General features: G+C 51.3%; 2 protein-coding genes and 2 non-coding genes across 8 annotated transcripts; all 4 read left to right on the plus strand.

Annotated features, from left to right (window-relative positions):
- The first annotated feature begins 1054 nt into the window (after window positions 1-1054).
- Window positions 1055-6681, plus strand: LOC123138893 (cyclic nucleotide-gated ion channel 4). Its single transcript, XM_044558745.1, has 4 exons — window positions 1055-1823; window positions 4772-4987; window positions 5082-5840; window positions 5929-6681. The coding sequence occupies exons 1-4, from the start codon at window positions 1212-1214 to the stop codon at window positions 6445-6447; spliced, it is 2106 nt and encodes a 701-aa protein (XP_044414680.1). The 5' UTR covers window positions 1055-1211; the 3' UTR covers window positions 6448-6681.
- Window positions 6682-6774: 93 nt separating this feature from the next.
- Window positions 6775-6846, plus strand: TRNAD-GUC (transfer RNA aspartic acid (anticodon GUC)). The gene has a single exon. It is a non-coding gene; the product is annotated as a tRNA-Asp (tRNA).
- A 3622-nt stretch (window positions 6847-10468) lies between these two features.
- LOC123138900 (probable 1-acyl-sn-glycerol-3-phosphate acyltransferase 5) lies at window positions 10469-14318 on the plus strand. 5 transcript variants are annotated; one of them, XM_044558770.1, is made up of 4 exons: window positions 10469-10611; window positions 12024-12732; window positions 13042-13172; window positions 13637-14318. In XM_044558770.1, the coding sequence occupies exons 2-4, from the start codon at window positions 12101-12103 to the stop codon at window positions 14074-14076; spliced, it is 1203 nt and encodes a 400-aa protein (XP_044414705.1). In that variant the 5' UTR covers window positions 10469-10611; window positions 12024-12100; the 3' UTR covers window positions 14077-14318. The 5 variants fall into 5 exon arrangements, with proteins under 5 accessions (XP_044414705.1, XP_044414711.1, XP_044414693.1 ...); XM_044558776.1 differs by having other exon boundaries at window positions 10588-10704; XM_044558758.1 differs by lacking the exon at window positions 10469-10611 and adding an exon at window positions 10731-11032.
- A 768-nt stretch (window positions 14319-15086) lies between these two features.
- On the plus strand, window positions 15087-15158 carry TRNAD-GUC (transfer RNA aspartic acid (anticodon GUC)). Its single transcript has one exon. It is a non-coding gene; the product is annotated as a tRNA-Asp (tRNA).
- Window positions 15159-17814: the final 2656 nt, after the last annotated feature.

Consider the following 17814-nt stretch of genomic DNA (forward strand, 5'->3'; position numbering starts at 1 on the left):
CTCAGTTCTTTAAAAAGTGGCTAAGATTGAGGGAGGGTGTTAGACTATGTATAGCTTCTGTACTTATGTACGTATATTGTACGTATTGTAACACATCCATTATATATAATGAGATAAGCCACCCCTAGAGGGTTGCGCTGGTTCCCCCAAAACTTATTGTCTTACAGTACGTAGCTACTCGTTGTAGCTTGAAAAACGTTTTTATAATATGAGATGGAGGGAGTAGGTTGGATGCATGATTCGAGCGACGAAAAAACATCTGACGAGTAGCCGACAGAGTGGCTGGCGGCCGGGCTTGCTCCATGATCCCATGCCCGCGGTGGAGCACTCTCCGCCGCGAGGTAGATCATATCCGACGGTGGAAAACTCCCCTGATGAGAGCAGGGGAGGAGTGTAAATATCTAGTAATCATCGAATGATCGAGGCGACAATCTCTGACGAGACGGAGCATATTTATTGACGGAGATCCAGAATAGACACGATGGAGTGTGATGGATTCATGGATATCGCCTTGCTAGGGTGGCCACTGGCCGGGCGGGCGCCGGGACCGACCTTGTTGAGTCTTGGCCTGCACACCTCGCATGCACGCTGTCTCGCCTTCCGTCGTCGGCTCCGCGTTCATTCATTTCTTGGACAGCGCCACCGATCGACGCCAACACAATCACGCAAGTCCCGGCCGGATGGAATCATTGTACTGTACGTTGGTGCAACCATTTTATTCCACACACTTCCGGTTCGACATAACAAATAAACCCTTCAGGTTTCCAAGAGCTCGTACTACACAATGCATATCACATACAATTATTTTAGGAATTATCACACACAGCATTTGATGTGCACTGATCCCACTAATCATTAGTTCCACATAATTAAAACGGGTGCTCAGACTAAGCTCATACTTATATACGACTCGCGCGATCGTGTTGACGCTGATACCATTTTCTAAGTACTTGGACGGGGGAGGTTAGCGTGGTCATTTCAGTTCGGCACAGTGCTGTGGTTGCACGCACCAGTAGCGTGGTCATATATATATATATATATATCTACGTACAGAATACTGATCAATGCGCGAGCTACCTAGCTAGCTGTGCCCTGTATATGTAAGCTCATCAATCCACCTCACACGATCCCGCGAGCTGATGTGCTCTGCCGCGCATTCCATCCACGGCCTCGCCGGCGCCGAAGTATCTACCTAGCTGCGCAGCGCCGCCATGTCGGGCGAGCTCTCCACGCGCTCGTCGCCCTCGTTCGCCGCCTCGCCATCCGGCGCCGACGACGCGCGGTCAGCAGGAGAGTCGACGCCGCTCCGGGTCGAGGCCGAGGGCAGCAGGTCCGGCGGCGGCGGCACGGGCGTGAAGCTCCGGCGGCGGTGGCAGCGGCGGCGGCAGCAGCTGTGGCTGGGGCAGTGGCGCGTCGGGGACACGTGGGCGCTGGACCCGCGCGCGAGGTGGGTCCGGGAGTGGAACCGCGCCTACCTGCTGGCCTGCGCGGCGGGGCTCATGGTGGACCCGCTCTTCCTGTACGCCGTGTCGGTGAGCGGCCCGCTGATGTGCGTCTTCCTCGACGGCTGGCTCGCCGCCGCGGTCACTGCGCTCCGCTGCATGGTGGACGCCCTGCACGCGTGGAACTTCGTCACGCAGCTCCGCGTCGCGCGCGCCGCGGCCACGGCGGTTGCGCGGGGCCAGCGCGGGATCGCGGACGAGGAGCAGGCCGCGGTGGACCGGGCCGAGGACGACGCCGCGGCCGCGCGAAGCCTGCCGGCGTACGCCAGGTCCAGGAGAGGGATGGCGCTCGACTTCTTCGTCATCCTCCCCGTGATGCAGGTGCGTGCCCCTTCCGTTTCCTCCCCGAGCCATCTCTACGATGAACTTCAGCTGGATTTCTTGAAAAGCCGCTGCATGAAATGATCAAAGATACTACAAATATTGACGCAATGGAATTTATATTACACGGCTGCACCTCCCATTTTTCTGTTCTTCGTTTGATTTCTGCAAGGACCACACTTCACTTTGTTTTAGTTATCTATTAATGCTGCTTACATTGACTCTAGTTTTATTGTGTGTGCAAAAACATGTGATGCATAATGAAACACGCAGCTGGAAATCCAGTTAAATCCAGTTAACCACAGTCATTGTTCAAAAATTCATCTGATTAATCAGTTAACGGGCCAATTAAGTGCTACTTGTAGGGTGGCCGAATTGAATAACACTTTTCATTGTGTTAATTTGTGAGGCTGATTAATTGGCCTGTCGTTGCTGGTCCATTAAATTGTGGGCAAACAAAGCCCAAAGTTTTGACCCATAACCCCTTCCATCCCCATCTCGCTCCTCAATAGCTATGGTTCAACCAAACAATACTATATTTTCGTATATTACATAGCTGAGAGTATGGTACTCCCTCCGTCACGGTTTAGAAGGCGTGCTTGAAAATTCTCTGGGACCTAGGTGATTATCTATTGGTTGTGAGATGGGCTAAAAAATAGCATTCACATTACGCATGCATATAGAAATAGTATATCGGAGTACTAATTAGCTACTAAAATAAATGCAATGCGCCTTAAGCCTTGTCTATTGTGGAAACGCACACAAATTTAACTGTGCCTTCTAAACTGTGACGGAGGTAGGACAATACATAGAAAACTAGATATGTGTTGGCAAGGTCCTATTTAATGTACCGATTAATGGTGGACTGATTAATCCAGTTAATAGGCTGATTCACCGAATAATCGTTACTCGCAAGTCGACCAAGCAGCTACCAGTTACCGATTTCCCGAATAATGGCCACAGTCGAGTATACACTATTTATATCAGTAAAAAAAACTTGGACAACATTTTCCTTCACAAAACAAATGATCTGCAAACTACTGTACCGTGCATTGACACGCCACCTTATCTCACACCTCAGCATGCACAGAAGGGGAATATTCGCACATAAACTGGAAAGTTTTTCAACATGTGATGAAGTGCGGTCCCTGTCAGCTGATCGGCTCGTAACACGCATGCGTCCAAGCGGTCTGCACAGGGCCACGGTTTGGAGCTTCCGTGGCTGCATCGTCGCCTTGTTCGCCGACCGTACGTACGTATGTGCACGTAGCATCGCATTATATCTGCCAGAACCTGCATGGCATGCGTTGGGCCCTGTACCAGCTCATGTCCTGTGTTCCAATCGATCGCCATCCCCATGCCCATGCTCAGCGTTAGCATACTACGAACGTATAGGGCATTAGGGGTATATATAACAGACCAAACAGAGGCACGCACGTACATAGGGCATGGGTGCCGTCTGTTTTCGCTTGCCCAAATTCCGGCGCCGTCCTCCATGTCTCCCCTCCGCCGTAGATCAGGTAGTTTTAGGTTTTAGGACCCTGGTAGGTTAGGTTTTAGATCGTTTGACGTCTTGACTACGATGACGACGACGACTGCACTGAATAAAGAAGCTTCAAATCCTTTTCCGACAACATGACCAACTCTATGGTTGGCGATGGATATGGGAAGTAACTTGTTCAAGCGAGATGTCACGGCGGCGATGGCGGCATCCCTGTGGCAGACTTGTGTCCTTGCTTTCCGCCGTTGCAACAACATCTGCTCCAATGCCCGCGTGGAGTTTGGGAGATAGTCGATGAGCGGCTGCAGATAGTGGTCCGTATCAACGGCATCTGGAAGACGGACCATGTGTTGAGTTCGTAGTTGGTGGCTGATAGGTATGGTTTTCTCCTTCGGTGTCTTAGTCGTGTGGAGATGCCAAATCTGAAGTTTGATGGTGTGTTCGGGGTGCTGCTTCGGCCAGATTCTTTCAATAGCAATGGCTTCATATTTTGGTAAGCTACTTTGAAGGCACGTAAAGTTATATGCGAAGCCACATCGAGCTTGGATAAAGAGGTGATTCGTCGCATTATTTTTTATGGTTGCTACGGGGACGCCGGAGGCAGGTGCCATGCGTTGAAGCCATACTCAGGGGATGCGTCTGTTTGATTGTGATTTGTTTTCTTGGTCGATGGTCCTTTACAAAGCCTATGGTTTTGATCTGCTCAAATTTGTCAAGTCCGTGTTTACATGGCTTACACTTTAATCTTTTGTTATATAGGAATGAGACACGTATTATCTAGGAAAAAAAATCCAAGCCACACGCGCGTAATATTCCCTTATAATCAGTTCTGGAAATCGCCAAAGAAAATGCTTACCGTCCTGCAGAATGCCAGTATGTAGGTTGCGTTGCGTGCATGCTATCCGAACAATGTTCAGCCGTAGGTTGGCACGTACCGATCAATGTATTAACCCCATCGGTTCGAGTATATCGATCCCCATGCCAATCTTAGAAACATAATAATACTCGCACGCGTGGCGCATTTTGCATTACAGACGCCCAACTTCGTATAGTCACTTTCACCAGCCAAACACACTACACTACAGTCGTTTGCACGTGCTAATCTTGTTTTTATTTTTTGCAAATAAAATTGTTTGTTGTTACGTATTGTCGCGAAAAGAAAATAAAATCGGATCGCGTCCTGTCGTCTAGTCTAGTTTATTTCGGCTGCTGTAGCGAGATGGACGATGCACTTTTTTCGAAAAGGGGTTTTACCCCAGGCTCTGCATCAGAAAGATGCATACGGCTCATATTAGTAGTAAAAATATCCAGCAACAAGTCTTCAAGTCTCAAAGTATGAAATAAATAAACGCTCATAAGAGCCAAACAGAAAGCCACAACTTTATATTCGAAAAAAAAGAGGAGGCATGATCAATGCTTCGCGCGCGTAACTGGGTTTCATTTGCAGATGGTGGTTTGGGTGGCGGCGCCGGCGATGATCCGTGCGGGGTCGACGACGGCGGTGATGACGGTGCTGCTGGTGGCGTTCCTGCTGGAGTACCTGCCTAAGATCTACCACTCCGTCTCCTTCCTCCGGCGGACGCAGGACAAGTCCGGCCACATCTTCGGCACCATCTGGTGGGGCATCGTGCTTAACCTCATGGCCTACTTCGTCGCCGCCCACGTCAGTCACCCTCAACCTCTCCCTCGCCATGCCCATCCGCATGCACGGATGATCGATCAAGTTACTAACGTGCATTGCGTTTACGTACGTGCAGGCGGTGGGCGCGTGCTGGTACCTGCTCGGGGTGCAGAGGGCCACCAAGTGCCTCAAGGAGCAGTGCTCCATCTCCGGGCCGCCGGGGTGCGCGTCGGGGCCGCTGGCGTGCCCCAGCCCTCTCTACTACGGCGGCGCCGGCGCCGCGGCGTCCGTCGCCGGCGACAGGCTCGCGTGGGCCACAGACGCCACGGCCAGGAGCATGTGCCTCGTGAGCGGTGACAAGTACCAGTTCGGGGCGTACAAGTGGACGGTGATGCTGGTGGCCAACACGAGCCGGCTGGAGAAGATGCTGCTCCCCATATTCTGGGGCCTCATGACGCTGAGCACGTTCGGCAACCTGGAGAGCACGACGGAGTGGCTGGAGATCGTGTTCAACATCGTGACCATCACGGGCGGGCTCATCCTGGTCACCATGCTCATCGGCAACATCAAGGCGTTCCTGAACGCGACCACGTCCAAGAAGCAGGCGATGCACACGCGGCTGCGGAGCCTCGAGTGGTGGATGAAGCGCAAGGAGCTGCCGCAGAGCTACCGGCACCGGGTGCGGCAGTTCGAACGGCAGCGGTGGGCGGCCACCCGCGGCGTGGACGAGTGCCAGATCGTGCGCGACCTCCCCGAGGCCCTCCGCCGCGACATCAAGTACCACCTCTGCCTCGACCTCGTCCGCCAGGTGCCGCTCTTCCAGCACATGGACGACCTCGTCCTCGAGAACATGTGCGACCGCGTCCGCTCCCTCATCTACCCCAAGGGCGAGACCGTAAGTGGTTCATCAGAGCTCTGACAAATGGATCAATGGCTGCGATCGTGTTGTTGTTAATTTGTGGTGTCTGGATGCATGCATGCAGATCGTGCGGGAGGGTGACCCGGTGCAGCGGATGGTGTTCATCGTGCGGGGGCACCTGGAGTGCAGGCAGGAGCTGCGGAACGGGGCGACGAGCTGCTGCATGCTGGGGCCGGGCAACTTCACGGGCGACGAGCTGCTGTCGTGGTGCCTGCGGCGGCCGTTCGTGGGGCGGCTACCGGCGTCGTCGGCGACGCTGGTGACGCTGGAGAGCACGGAGGTGTTCGGGCTGGAGGCGGCGGACGTCAAGTACGTGACGCAGCACTTCCGCTACACCTTCACCAACGAGCGGGTGCGGCGGAGCGCGCGCTACTACTCGCCCGGGTGGCGCACCTGGGCCGCCGTCGCCGTGCAGCTGGCGTGGCGCCGCTACAAGCACCGCAAGACGCTCGAGTCGCTGTCCTTCATCCGCCCGCGCCGCCCGCTGTCCCGCTGCTCCTCGCTCGGCGAGGAGAAGCTCCGGCTCTACACCGCCATCCTCGCCTCGCCCAAGCCCAACCAGGACGACGACTTCTCCTTCTAGCTCTACCATGCATGCATGCATGCCCGCCGACCGCCGTCATGAGTCAGAGCAGAGGTTGGTTCTAGCACAGGACACGGATGCTCTGCCTGCTGGCTGCTGCTACTGAACTGGCTTTGTTTGTACAGAGAAGAGGACAAACAAGTGAGCTCAGCTACGAGTCAGGAATGAACGAAAAGCGGTTGAGATTGTGTGTGTTTGCAGAATATGGCGATATGAACTGTGAAACTTACCGTACATACGTAGTACTTCTCTTATACTCCAGTTTGCAGTGAAGCAAATAGCCTTCAGTCGTAACAACAAGTCTGCAGTGAAGGTTGGTACGTCAAAGTCGTTGTAGTATAGTGGTAAGTATTCCCGCCTGTCACGCGGGTGACCCGGGTTCGATCCCCGGCAACGGCGCTTTTTTTGGTTTTCCCATTTCGTGCAATTTTAGAATTCCCGCTTTGTTTCTTTCTTTTTTTGAAATCAAAATATGCGCTTTTTTATTCTTTCCAATTTCGTGCAGTTTTAAATTCCCCCTTAGTTTCTTTTTTTTTTGAAATCAAAATAGGCGCTTTTTTATTCTTTCCAATTTCGTGCAGTTTTAAATTTCTCCCAATTGTTTCTTTCTTTTCTTGAAAGCAAAAATATGCGTTTCTTTCCAATTGCTTTCCAACAAGCGTTTCTTTCCTCTCTTTTTTTGAGAACGTGTTTCTTTCCTATTTTGAAACGAACGCGAACACAAAAAAATTCGATTGTACTGCTTGGAGCCGGCTTCGGAATGCACGGAGTCGATAAAAGGTGGGGCAACATGGCCGGGTTCGAAGCCAACACATTCTATTCTCATCTTGCTCCGGCGAGAACAAACTCCACCTCCACCTCCGCCTAGAAGCTTCATTGCGCCGCTGTCAATCGGCCGATCGATAAACCTGGCCACGGTCGACGACGGCGCCGATCGATCGATGGACAAGATGGCTTCGTTGACGATGAACCAGCCCGACGACTCCACCAACACGACTGTCCGGCCTCAAGGCTGCGTTCTCGCGCTCCCATCGCCCTCGGCTTTGGCGGGAGACAAGGAAGAAGAAGAGCCAGTTCTTGGTGGCGGAGATCAGGCCGACGACAACGAGGAGGACGAGGTGTCGTACGACAACGATGACAACTATGACGAGGAGGAGAGCGACGGCGAGGTCGAGGTGCCAATCAAGATCGACTCACGCGTAGCGGCCGCAGCGAGCGGTGTCAAGGGCGGACCGCCGCTACTGCGGGGGCAGTACGTGCCCGAAGGCCGGTTCCTTGGGCCGGTACTGTAGTCCGCCTCCTCGGGGAACACAGCCGGCTTCTTGGGTTTCGCCGTCGTGGTGTCGCCGCCGGCTGATCGCCCGACCGCCAGCCAAGAACAAGGAGGAGGCAAGGACAAGGAGATCTTGGTGCTTTACCGCTACACCGAGTTTGAGGAGGCGCCCGACGGCGTGGAGGTGTCCAAGAAAACGATGCTGCACTATCTCCGTTTCGTCGTCCCGCCGGCCGGTGACGTGGCGGGCTCGCTCCAGTGGGCTGGGTCGTTGTTGGCGCCGCTGATATACCCCGCCCGCCACAGCAGCAAGCTCCAGGAACTCTGGTCCGAGCTGGTCACGAACATGGAAGTGGCCATTCCGTCGGGGACCACACGCCTCAAGTTGATCATTGATGTCGGCATCCTCCGGCTCGAGAACTACATCCAGTGGCGCATTGATGCGGTGATGGACGCGCTGCAAGGCATGATAGCGGAGCCATGGCCCGGGTACCACGTCGGCATGGAGCTGCGCCTGCCAGAGCCGGTGCATGTGCAGTGCGCGGATGAAGATGAAGTCGCCGACGACGACTGCGAGCGGCCGACGAAGTGGAGGAGGATCGTCATGGAGGAGGGCGCTGGGCAGGAGTGCCCCGTCTGCTTCGAGCCGCTGGAGAGCGACGCCGCCGCGTGACCGGGGTGCTCCTTGCCCCACATCTTCCATGGCGCGTGCCTCGGGGAGACGCTCAAGGAGAGCGAGAAGTGCCCCATCTGCAGGCGCAGGCTGTCGGCTCAGGATGAAGAAGTTAGGGCTGAAGCCTAAAGCATTCTTCCGTAGCGATGATGCGTGAGAGCATTGCAGTACACACAAGTAAAGGAAGTAGTTCTCGACGAATATATCCTACTCCCTCCGTTTAAAGGCTGCCCCCGTCACCCGACTTTACAACGCACTACCTCAGTTTCAAAATACTTGAAGTTTTTAGTTTGTCCTAAGTCAAACTTGTTCATGGCTGACCAAATATGTAGGAAAACATGTTAACAGCACCCAATTTGTCTCATCAGATTATTTGTGGAAAAAAATTGGCCATCATTCATGGCTAGCTATGTTGAAATCAAGATGAAGTTATATTGTCCGCGAGCTTACGAAAAGTGCATTGATGAACCCGGGTACATATGAACCCACTTTGAAAAACACATTTTGAAATGTCAAAAAATTCTGAAAAAAATGTGCGCGGACATCTCCATATTTTATGTGTGTGCAGAAAGTTTCACAGAAAAACAACTTTTTTTAGCCTGTGGAAAAAAGACAAAATTTTGTGCCGTGAAACGCTATTTAGAAGCAGTAAATTTTGTCTTTTTTACTGGGACAAAACAAAAATATTTTTTTACACAAAACTTTATGTAATGGGGTGTATCATATACTAGTATCATGCATATAATACTAGTGTGTGATACTCCCTCCGTTTTTATTTACTCTGCATATTAGAGTTGACTAAAGTCAAAGTTCGTAAAGTTTGACCAAGTTTGTAGAAAACAATATAGACATTTATCATAATAAATCTATACAATGTGAAATTACATTAAATAATAAATCTAATGTTGTTGATTTGTTATTGTATATCTTAATATTTTTGTTTATAAACTTGTTCAAAGTTTGTAAAGCTTGACTTTGACCAAAGATAATATGCGAACTAAATAAAAACGGAGGGAGTACTACATACGTAATGCAAAGTATCATAGGTTGGTACTCCCTCCGTCCGGGTTTATTAGGCCTCTCAGCATCACAAACATGTCCCTTTTTATAAGGCCTCGTTTTGAAAAGGTGCATGCATGCAACCATTTCATTGGTTGCATTGGAAGTCATTGTTGTTGATGCCATAGCTGGGAAATTAATACACTTCATGCGTGTTTTTTCATTGGCTGCATGCATGTGAGCGAGTGCATTGGGAGTGAAATGGAAGAATTAATGTGCACAAATTACTATATGTCTTGGTCTAGGAGAAGTTGTCTTTAGGCCTAATAAACCCGGACGGAGGGAGTATCATAGAGTACCACATTTATTGCCATGCATGACAGAAAGTAGCACATCATTTAATATGATACGGTATAATATGATACTCAAGCATCTTTTTCTTCACTTAATTCTATGCCATCTCATCAAAATTGCTTAGTTGGCATGCATGATACTCCCTCCGTCCGGAAATACTTGTCATCAAAATGAATAAAAGGTGATGTATCTCGAACTAAAATACGGCCAGATGCATCCTCTTTTATCCATTTTGATGACAAGTATTTCCGGACGGAGAGAGTACTATCCATGATACTACCATTACGGGCAGCCTTAGGCGCCCAACACACCTGAATGGAGGGAGTACATTTTTGAAAAGCGGGTGGAGATGTCCCCGTGTGCAGATCGTCCACTCTCGCGAGCTTACTTGACAACAAAGGCAAGAGGCTCATCCAACCAACTAAAAAAGGAATTATTACAACACAACACCTGAATTTTTTTGTAAAAGAAAAAGGAAATCCTTCACAAGACACTCCATCTGCGCTGCACGTGCATCAGTTTGGCGAGCGATTCCTTTTCCGGCGGCCCGAGCAGGCGTGGCCTCCGGACGCAAGTCGGCACGCCCCCCGCCATCATCATCCTTCCAGATTCGCACTCACGCACGCATCCCACCTCGCCCATCCACCACCACCTCTGACTACAGTCCACACCCATACCCAATCCGCCCTCCGCCCCCGGAACACTCGCTTTCCTCCACCAGTTTTCCACGCCCGCCCGCCCGCCCGCAGCCAAAACCCCACCAACACGAACGCCCAGTCCAACTCCAAATTCGCCGCCGGCCGCCCGCTGCCCGCTGCGACCGCAACCCTCCCGCCCCGCCGGCCTCCCCTCCCCCCCCTCTCCGGTACGTCCCTCCTCCCTCCCCCGCAGATCCGCCCGGATCTCCCCCGCTTCCGCCAAGCACGACCGAGCTTCCTCTGCGCCGATAGTCAGATAGGTGAGGTTCGGCAGCAGCATTTCGTACCGAATTTGTGTCCAGGGGGATTGCCGGGATGTTCGAGCGCGCTCGGGGAAGGATTGGATCCCGGGACGGCCGAGCTCATCGGGCATGCCACGGCCGGCCATCATTGCTGGGTTGCTGCTGGCCTTTACGTGCAGATGCAGTTTTTTAGTGGGTGTGGGTGCGGCTTTGTTGCCACTATTGGGAGTTTGGGATCTGGCCACGGGGACCCAGCACACATTTATCGCTCGTGGAGTTCGGTTTGCTGCCTGCCCCGAGCATTTATCAGCGCCAGGCCGTCCTTGTGCCAGGGGAAGGGCGACAGGTGAGGAAATCTCGGGCGGTGTTCAGGCTGTCTCTGATGCTGCTCCATGCTCGGTCGATTTTCGTTGGAATTTCTCTGTTGGTGATTGCTAGGGCTGTTCCAGTTTATGCTTAGAGTGTGCGCTGGCCTGTGATGCTTCTGCTCTGCAGTTTCGTTAGGGATTCGGTCGTTGCCATGAACGCCCTGCTCAAGATTTGACCCCTGACATGTCTGAGTACCGCCTGTATCAACCTGTCAGTTCAGTCTGTGTGTAAGATTTGTGTACTAACATAGCTTATCATTTGCCATCACAAACAGCTGCATGCAAACCTGCGTTTGGTTTCCTTGCAACTTCTAGACCTGTAGAGACAGGCGGGCAGATGTTTGCCGTGACAGCTCTGTTGTGCAGTTTGGTTAGGGGTTCCATCGTTGCCATGAATGCCCTGTTCAAGGTTTCATGGCTCACATGCTGAAAACCATCCATGTCAACATGTCAGTTAGGCCTGTCTGTAAGATTTATGGTTGTATTTGGATCTTTCAGGATGTATTTGCCCACACAGTTTAAGGACTTCTTCTCATTTGCCATCACCTACAGGGGCATACAGACATGCATTCTGGTTTCCCTGTAGCTTCTGGACTTGTGGATATTGACATTTGTTTAGGGTTGCCAGGTTGTGGTATCACTGTAAACTCCAAATTGGATATGCGGATTTATCTACTTAGAGTTACTGCTAGTTGGAACTATCTTTTTGTGTTAACTTTCTCTTGGATTTAAGGCTTTATAGACTGACATATTTCCCAACGTTACTGCATAAGGCATGTGTCAGGCCTTTAGTAGTCCCTTATTTTGGCTATCTTTGCTTGGTTTTTATTATACGTTTCCATAGAGCAGCAAAATTATAGGTGCACTTTTTGCATAAATTGTGCAAACCGCTAATTTGTATTAGCAATTTAGCATGCTTATGCCTTGGTCTCAGTTAACACTGTGCAGATCTCATTTCTCCCATGGCAGGTGAAAGTCTAGATGGCTCCTTTGGTGCTGGGAATGTGAATTGCAGAAAAGAACAACTGTTTACATTTTGGTACTGCATGATGAACGGTTCAACGGGTTCCCTAGGGGATCATGTGAACGGAAAGCAAGTGCAAAGTGTTGACCCTCCTGGTCTTTCAAGTTTCAACAATGGACCAAGACACCGTCCGTTGAATGCATTGAGACGCTGCCGTGGTGTATTGTGCTTGGTGATTATGCCGGTGACCGCATGCATGATGATGGTTTACCTAGCCCCTGTGACAACCTTCGTTGTACGGTTGTTCAGTGTGCATTACAGCAGAAAGTGGACGTGCTTTCTGTTCGGGATGTGGTTAGCCATGTTTCCCTTTTTGTTTGAGAAGATCAACAGGACAAGGTTTGTTTTCTCTGGTGAAAAGGTGCCCCCCAAAGAGTGTGTCTTGCTGTTTGCTAACCACAGAACTGAGGTAGATTGGATGTACCTGTGGGATCTTGCATTGAGGAAAGGCCGTTTGCAGTCTATCAAGTACATCCTGAAGAAAAGTTTGATGAAGTTGCCTATTTTCAACTGGGCATTTCACATTATTGAGTTTATTCCTGTAGAGCGGAATTGGGAGGTTGACGAACCACTAATCCGAAGAAGGCTTTCTGAACTGAAGTACCCCAAGGATCCCCTTTGGCTCGCAGTTTTTCCAGAAGGCACTGATTATACGTAAGATCTGTTCCCATACTTTTTATTACTAAATGTTTCTATTTACCAGCTGCTTTATTTGGGCACACATTCCGGTCTGCTGAAACTATTGTTGAATGTTCACCTTCCAGCATTCCATCAATCCAATTTTTTGGTTGGACAAATGATCCAGGATCCAGATTTCGCATTCTCTAAAATGAATTTAGATATTGGACGCACTTATTAATTGCTCTTTTACTCGCATAATAGCCTTCTGCATCTTGATTTTCTATTTTCCTGTACTTGTTCCTTTTTTCTCAATGTGGATGCTGATTTGTGCTAATGTCTCAGTGAGAAGAAATGCATCAAAAGTCAAGAGTATGCGGCAGAGCATGGTTTGCCTATTCTGAAAAATGTCCTCCTTCCCAAGATAAAAGGTTTCAATTGCTGCCTGCAAGAGCTGAGGAGTAACTTGGATGCTGGTAACCATCTGTCTCCGCCCGTCATAACTCTCCTTTGGAGTTTATCCCCTCAATTCTTTGTTGTAGCATTTGTAAGGAACTTTCTGAATGCTAGGATCCTGGCAGCCATTTTCTGAGTGTTAGGATTTGTGCATTTATCAGACATTAGCACTTCATGCTGGACTGCTTTGGTCTGTTCAAATTATTATTAGTTAGACCATCCTGTCTTATGAGCTCTGAAACAACATCCCAAGTACATTGAATGCTCCAGGTATCCCAGAAGGTTGACTGTTGTTGATATTGCTAAAATCTCAGTGCAATTGACTTGTACTGGTAGAGCTCAAACATAAGCCTAATGAATTCTTGGCAGTGTGACTTGCTTGAAATACCTACATAATGTAGTTAACTATGAACAGCTTTGCAACATTTACTTTCAGTATTCCTTCTTACAGTCCCACTGACTTGTAGCTTGCTGATCAATGCAGTTTACGACATCACGATCGCATACAAGCATCGGCTCCCAACGTTCATGGACAACGTGTACGGCGTCGACCCTTCCGAGGTCCACATCCACACCAAGATCATCCAGGTCTCTGACATACCGACAGCAGAGGACGAAGTATCCAGCTGGCTGACGGAGAGGTTCAGACTGAAGGACGAGCTCCTGTCTGATTTTTTGACACAAGGCCACTTCCCCAATGAAGGAACCGAAGAAGACCTGTCCACGCTCAAGTGCGTCGCGAATTTTGTTGCGGTGATCGGCATGACGGCCTTCTTCATCTACCTGACCCTGTTCTCGTCCGTGTGGTTCAGGGTGTTCGCGGGGTGCAGCGCCTCTTTCCTCACGTATGCGACCCTGTACTCTGTACACGCGCCCCAGATCGTGTGTTTGCCGGAGGCCGGCGCCCACGCCAAGAAAGCTTGAGCTTGGCGTTGTAAGCCGGAGCTGGAAGCTGTGTATGTGTGTCCGCATGCAGTAGAAACATGTTTACTGCGTATACGCAGCTTGTGGTGTCATTCTTTTGTATGTGTGTATGGTGAGTGGCATCTACAGTTGGGGGTAGAACTTTTAACTCCACTCTTGACTCTTTTTTGGAGCAAAATACGAAGACTGCATTACAAAAGTGGACGGAGCCAAAATCGGTCGCCACGTATCTTTTGTCTATACTTAAAAGCAGCCATATCTTTGCTAAAGAATGTGCCACTCTATTTCAGTTTATATCGGCGAAACTGAAACCGCATTGAACAAAGCTATGCTTGAGGAATTCTTTCAGCTTCGCCGTTGCTAAGCAGACAGCCGAAGCTGTTAACATCAACCAGTGTTTTCTACCAATCCTTGTTTTAGAAGGAGCGAATCAGTTTTGAAAACAAATGGAAATTATCTCCTTTGAAACTGCTAGCTGACTGCCCCTAACTGCCCCTAACTGCAGGTATGATTTCAGCATGTAGAGAGGGCTACTGAGTACTGACGTTCTCCTCTCTGAAAGCCCTCCGGTTTTTGTTTCAGCCAAAAAACGCTCCATCAGTGTTTATCTTTAGCTCGTTCAGAGCTTGGAGGGTGCCATGCGCTCTGTGCTGCTTGTCCTGGCTCCTTTTTGCTTCAAGAAAGCTTGGTAATGATCGCCGGTTTTGTTTCAAAACGGTGTGATGTAAGACATCAGTGCCTCTGGACTTACCTTCCTCTCTGATGCTACTTCTTTCAGGCCCCTCACTGTTGATGAGGCGGCTAGCAGGTCGTGCGTCGGGCCGCATTCGGAGCTGAAGTGTGCTTGCGAGATTGCCTGTTCCTCGTCACAGGTCGCACCAGAATCACCGCACGAAGGGGGAAGAGAGCAATCTGGTCTGGTGGTAGAAGCACAAGAACAGCAAACATATTGGCTGAATGTCTTGTGGGAAGAAAATAAAATCTGATTCGTAAGACGAAATAATAACAAGGTCGTTGTAGTATAGTGGTAAGTATTCCCGCCTGTCACGCGGGTGACCCGGGTTCGATCCCCGGCAACGGCGCTTTTTTTTTGTATTTCAGTTGTACATGTGGACTAGGGTTTTTGCATCAAGACCTACTAGCATTTCACTTGTACATGTGGGCTAGGGTTTTTGCATCGAGACCTACTAATTATACTTGTGGGTACGTAAAACGTCAATGTCAGCCTAGTTTGCAACATGCATACACCATACACAATCCTGAGTGTTTTTTTTACAGTAACCCTGAGTGGTGACCCGGGTTCGATCCCCGGCAATGGCGCTTTTTTTTTTGTATTTCACTTGTACATGTGGACTAGGGTTTTTGCATCAAGACCTACTAGCATTTCACTTGTACATGTGGGCTAGGGTTTTTGCATCGAGACCTACTAATTATACTTGTGTGTACGTAAAACGTCAATGTCAGCCTAGTTTGCAACATGCATACACCATACACAATCCTGAGTGTTTTTTTTACAGTAACCCTGAGTGGTGACCCGGGTTCGATCCCCGGCAACGGCGCTTTTTTTTTGTATTTCACTTGTACATGTGGACTAGGGTTTTTGCATCAAGACCTACTAGCATTTCACTTGTACATGTGGGCTAGGGTTTTTGCATCGAAACCTACTAATTATACTTGTGTGTACGTAAAACGTCAATGTCAGCCTAGTTTGCAACATGCATACACCATACACAATCCTGAGTGTTTTTTTTACAGTAACCCTGAGTGTTTTTTTTACAGTAACCCTGAGTGTGTTTGTAGCCCTGACCATCTGATTAAGCAATGTAAATGTTCACAACCTCGAGTAACATCAATAAAATAAAATAAAAATAGAAAAATCTGATTTTTTTATAAACTTTGGCAAATGTTCTAGGTGCTTGCAAATTTTTATCACATTTTTTAAAGGCGTGACAAAAAAAATCGATGCTCCGAAAAATGCTTCTTTTCTAAGTGTTTTGGAGCATTGATTTTGTTTTGTCACGCATGATGAAAAATCCAGAATTTGTCAAAGTTTAATCCAAAAAATCCAGAATTTTTTGAATTTATTTTCATTTTTTCTAATTTTACTGTTCATCCGAGTTCATTTGACGGGAAGCAAAATTTCCAGGTTCGAAGAAATGTGGCTGCGGGACTATCAGTTTGACACGATGGTCACAGAGGCGTGGAGCAACGCAAGTGCGAGAGGAGATGGACCAAGCCCAGCTTCTCACCGCTGGAGCGCCGCCCATCCCCGGCCCTTCCTCCGCTCCTTCCTCGGGTTTACTCCCTCGGGAGGTTTTCTACTCCATCCCCTCCTCGCGCTTGCGGCCTTCCTATGCCGTCATCAGGGATGGCGTTTGGGTCGGGCGACGCGGAGGGCGACGCGGCTGGGTCGGGCGTCGCGAAGGGTGATGCGGCGGGCGCCGCGACGGAGGCGGCCGGCTGGACGGCGGTGCGGCCTGCTGTGGGGCGGCCGCGATGGGGCGTGCTGCCCGAGGGGCGGCCCCTTGCTCCGTCCTTCTCCGGTAGCCGGTTCTGGGCGCTGGAGGGGATCGACTCCGACATCGACGACGACGAGGTATGTTCTCAGGTAAGTGATGGTGGTTCCGGTGGTTCGCCGAGGCCCAGTGCTGGGTGCTCGGTGGGTGATTTCATCGCCCGTGCGGAGGAGCTCGGGGGTCCTTCGTGGCTGGCCGGCGGCGTGCTTTTGCTCCTGGAGGGCAGGGAGGTCGCCGCCTGGCGGCCCGGATCTGGCGTCCGCCGAAGGGGGTGGATGCGGGCCCAGAGGGCCGCTCATGCGCCATTCCGGAGGCAGGTCGCCGGGATCTGGTGCTGGCGGAGCCCCCTCAGGCTCCTTCGTGCTCGTCGGAGCCGACAGGGGTTGGCGACGGCGGCGGCGGGGCTGGCTGGGCAGGGGACTCGCGGAACCTGGCTAGGGTTTCCGGGGAACCGTCGGCTGGGCCTGTTTCGTTGTTGGGCCAGTATGACTGGCCCAGCCTGCCAGGGGGTGGGCTGGGGGGCCCCTGCGTTGGGCCTGCAGGCTTCTGCGCCAGCGGGGCCGAGGGGTCCAGCGTCGCACTCTGCAGTTTCCGGGCCAGGGGGGGGGGCAGGGGCTCTCCGCTGTGTCGGGGCCAGCCTAGACAGGCCTAGTGGCCTGCTGCGAGCCAGCGCCTCGGCCCGGGCCCATCGCTAAGGAGAAGCCGCGGTCCCCAGCCCCTATATAGGTGGCTATGGGTGCCAAAAGGAATCCTAGATCCGTCGCTAGGGTTTCCCGCTTCCCCTTCGCAGGTGCGGCGCTTCGGGCATCTCGCGCGTCCTCTGCGCTGCTCCGTCCCTCCCACTCCCCTCTCTTGCTCATACGCCACTGCGGTGCGAATGGGCTCCCGCCGCGGTGACAAGCCGCCCATGTCGCCTCCGATTCCGGCGGCGGAGCGCCAGCGCGAGAAGGATCTGCGGGCAAAGGCGCTCGCCAAGGTGCCTGCGACCGCTGTGGAGGACGGGGGCTGGGGGCCACCGCCTCCTTGGTGGCTCGCTGAGCAGGAACGAAAGCAGCAAGAGGAGCGCGAGCGCAAGAAGAAGAAGAAGGAGGAGTACCGGCGGCTGGGGCTCGAGCAGAAGAAGGAGCTCAAGCGGAAGGAGTCCCAGCTCCCTCCAGGCGGTGAGAGGGGCGGGGACCCGCAGGCCAAGAAGCCGAAGCACAAGGGGGGCGGCTCGGCGCCG

The sequence above is a fragment of the Triticum aestivum genome, chromosome 1B (assembly GCF_018294505.1).
Source record: "Triticum aestivum cultivar Chinese Spring chromosome 1B, IWGSC CS RefSeq v2.1, whole genome shotgun sequence".
Classification (NCBI taxonomy): Eukaryota; Viridiplantae; Streptophyta; class Magnoliopsida; order Poales; family Poaceae; genus Triticum; species Triticum aestivum.

Excerpts from the sequence above, each read along its gene's own strand:
- LOC123138893 (XM_044558745.1), top strand. The coding sequence starts at position 1,212 with ATGTCGGGCGAGCTCTCCACGCGCTCGTCGCCCTCGTTCGCCGCCTCG. Across the intron at positions 1,824-4,771 it reads TCATCCTCCCCGTGATGCAG|ATGGTGGTTTGGGTGGCGGC; the intron begins GTGCGTGCCCCT and ends TTTCATTTGCAG. Across the intron at positions 5,841-5,928 it reads TCTACCCCAAGGGCGAGACC|ATCGTGCGGGAGGGTGACCC; the intron begins GTAAGTGGTTCA and ends GCATGCATGCAG.
- LOC123138900 (XM_044558751.1), top strand. The coding sequence starts at position 10,816 with ATGCCACGGCCGGCCATCATTGCTGGGTTGCTGCTGGCCTTTACGTGC. Across the intron at positions 12,733-13,041 it reads CCAGAAGGCACTGATTATAC|TGAGAAGAAATGCATCAAAA; the intron begins GTAAGATCTGTT and ends CTAATGTCTCAG. Across the intron at positions 13,173-13,636 it reads GAGGAGTAACTTGGATGCTG|TTTACGACATCACGATCGCA; the intron begins GTAACCATCTGT and ends TGATCAATGCAG.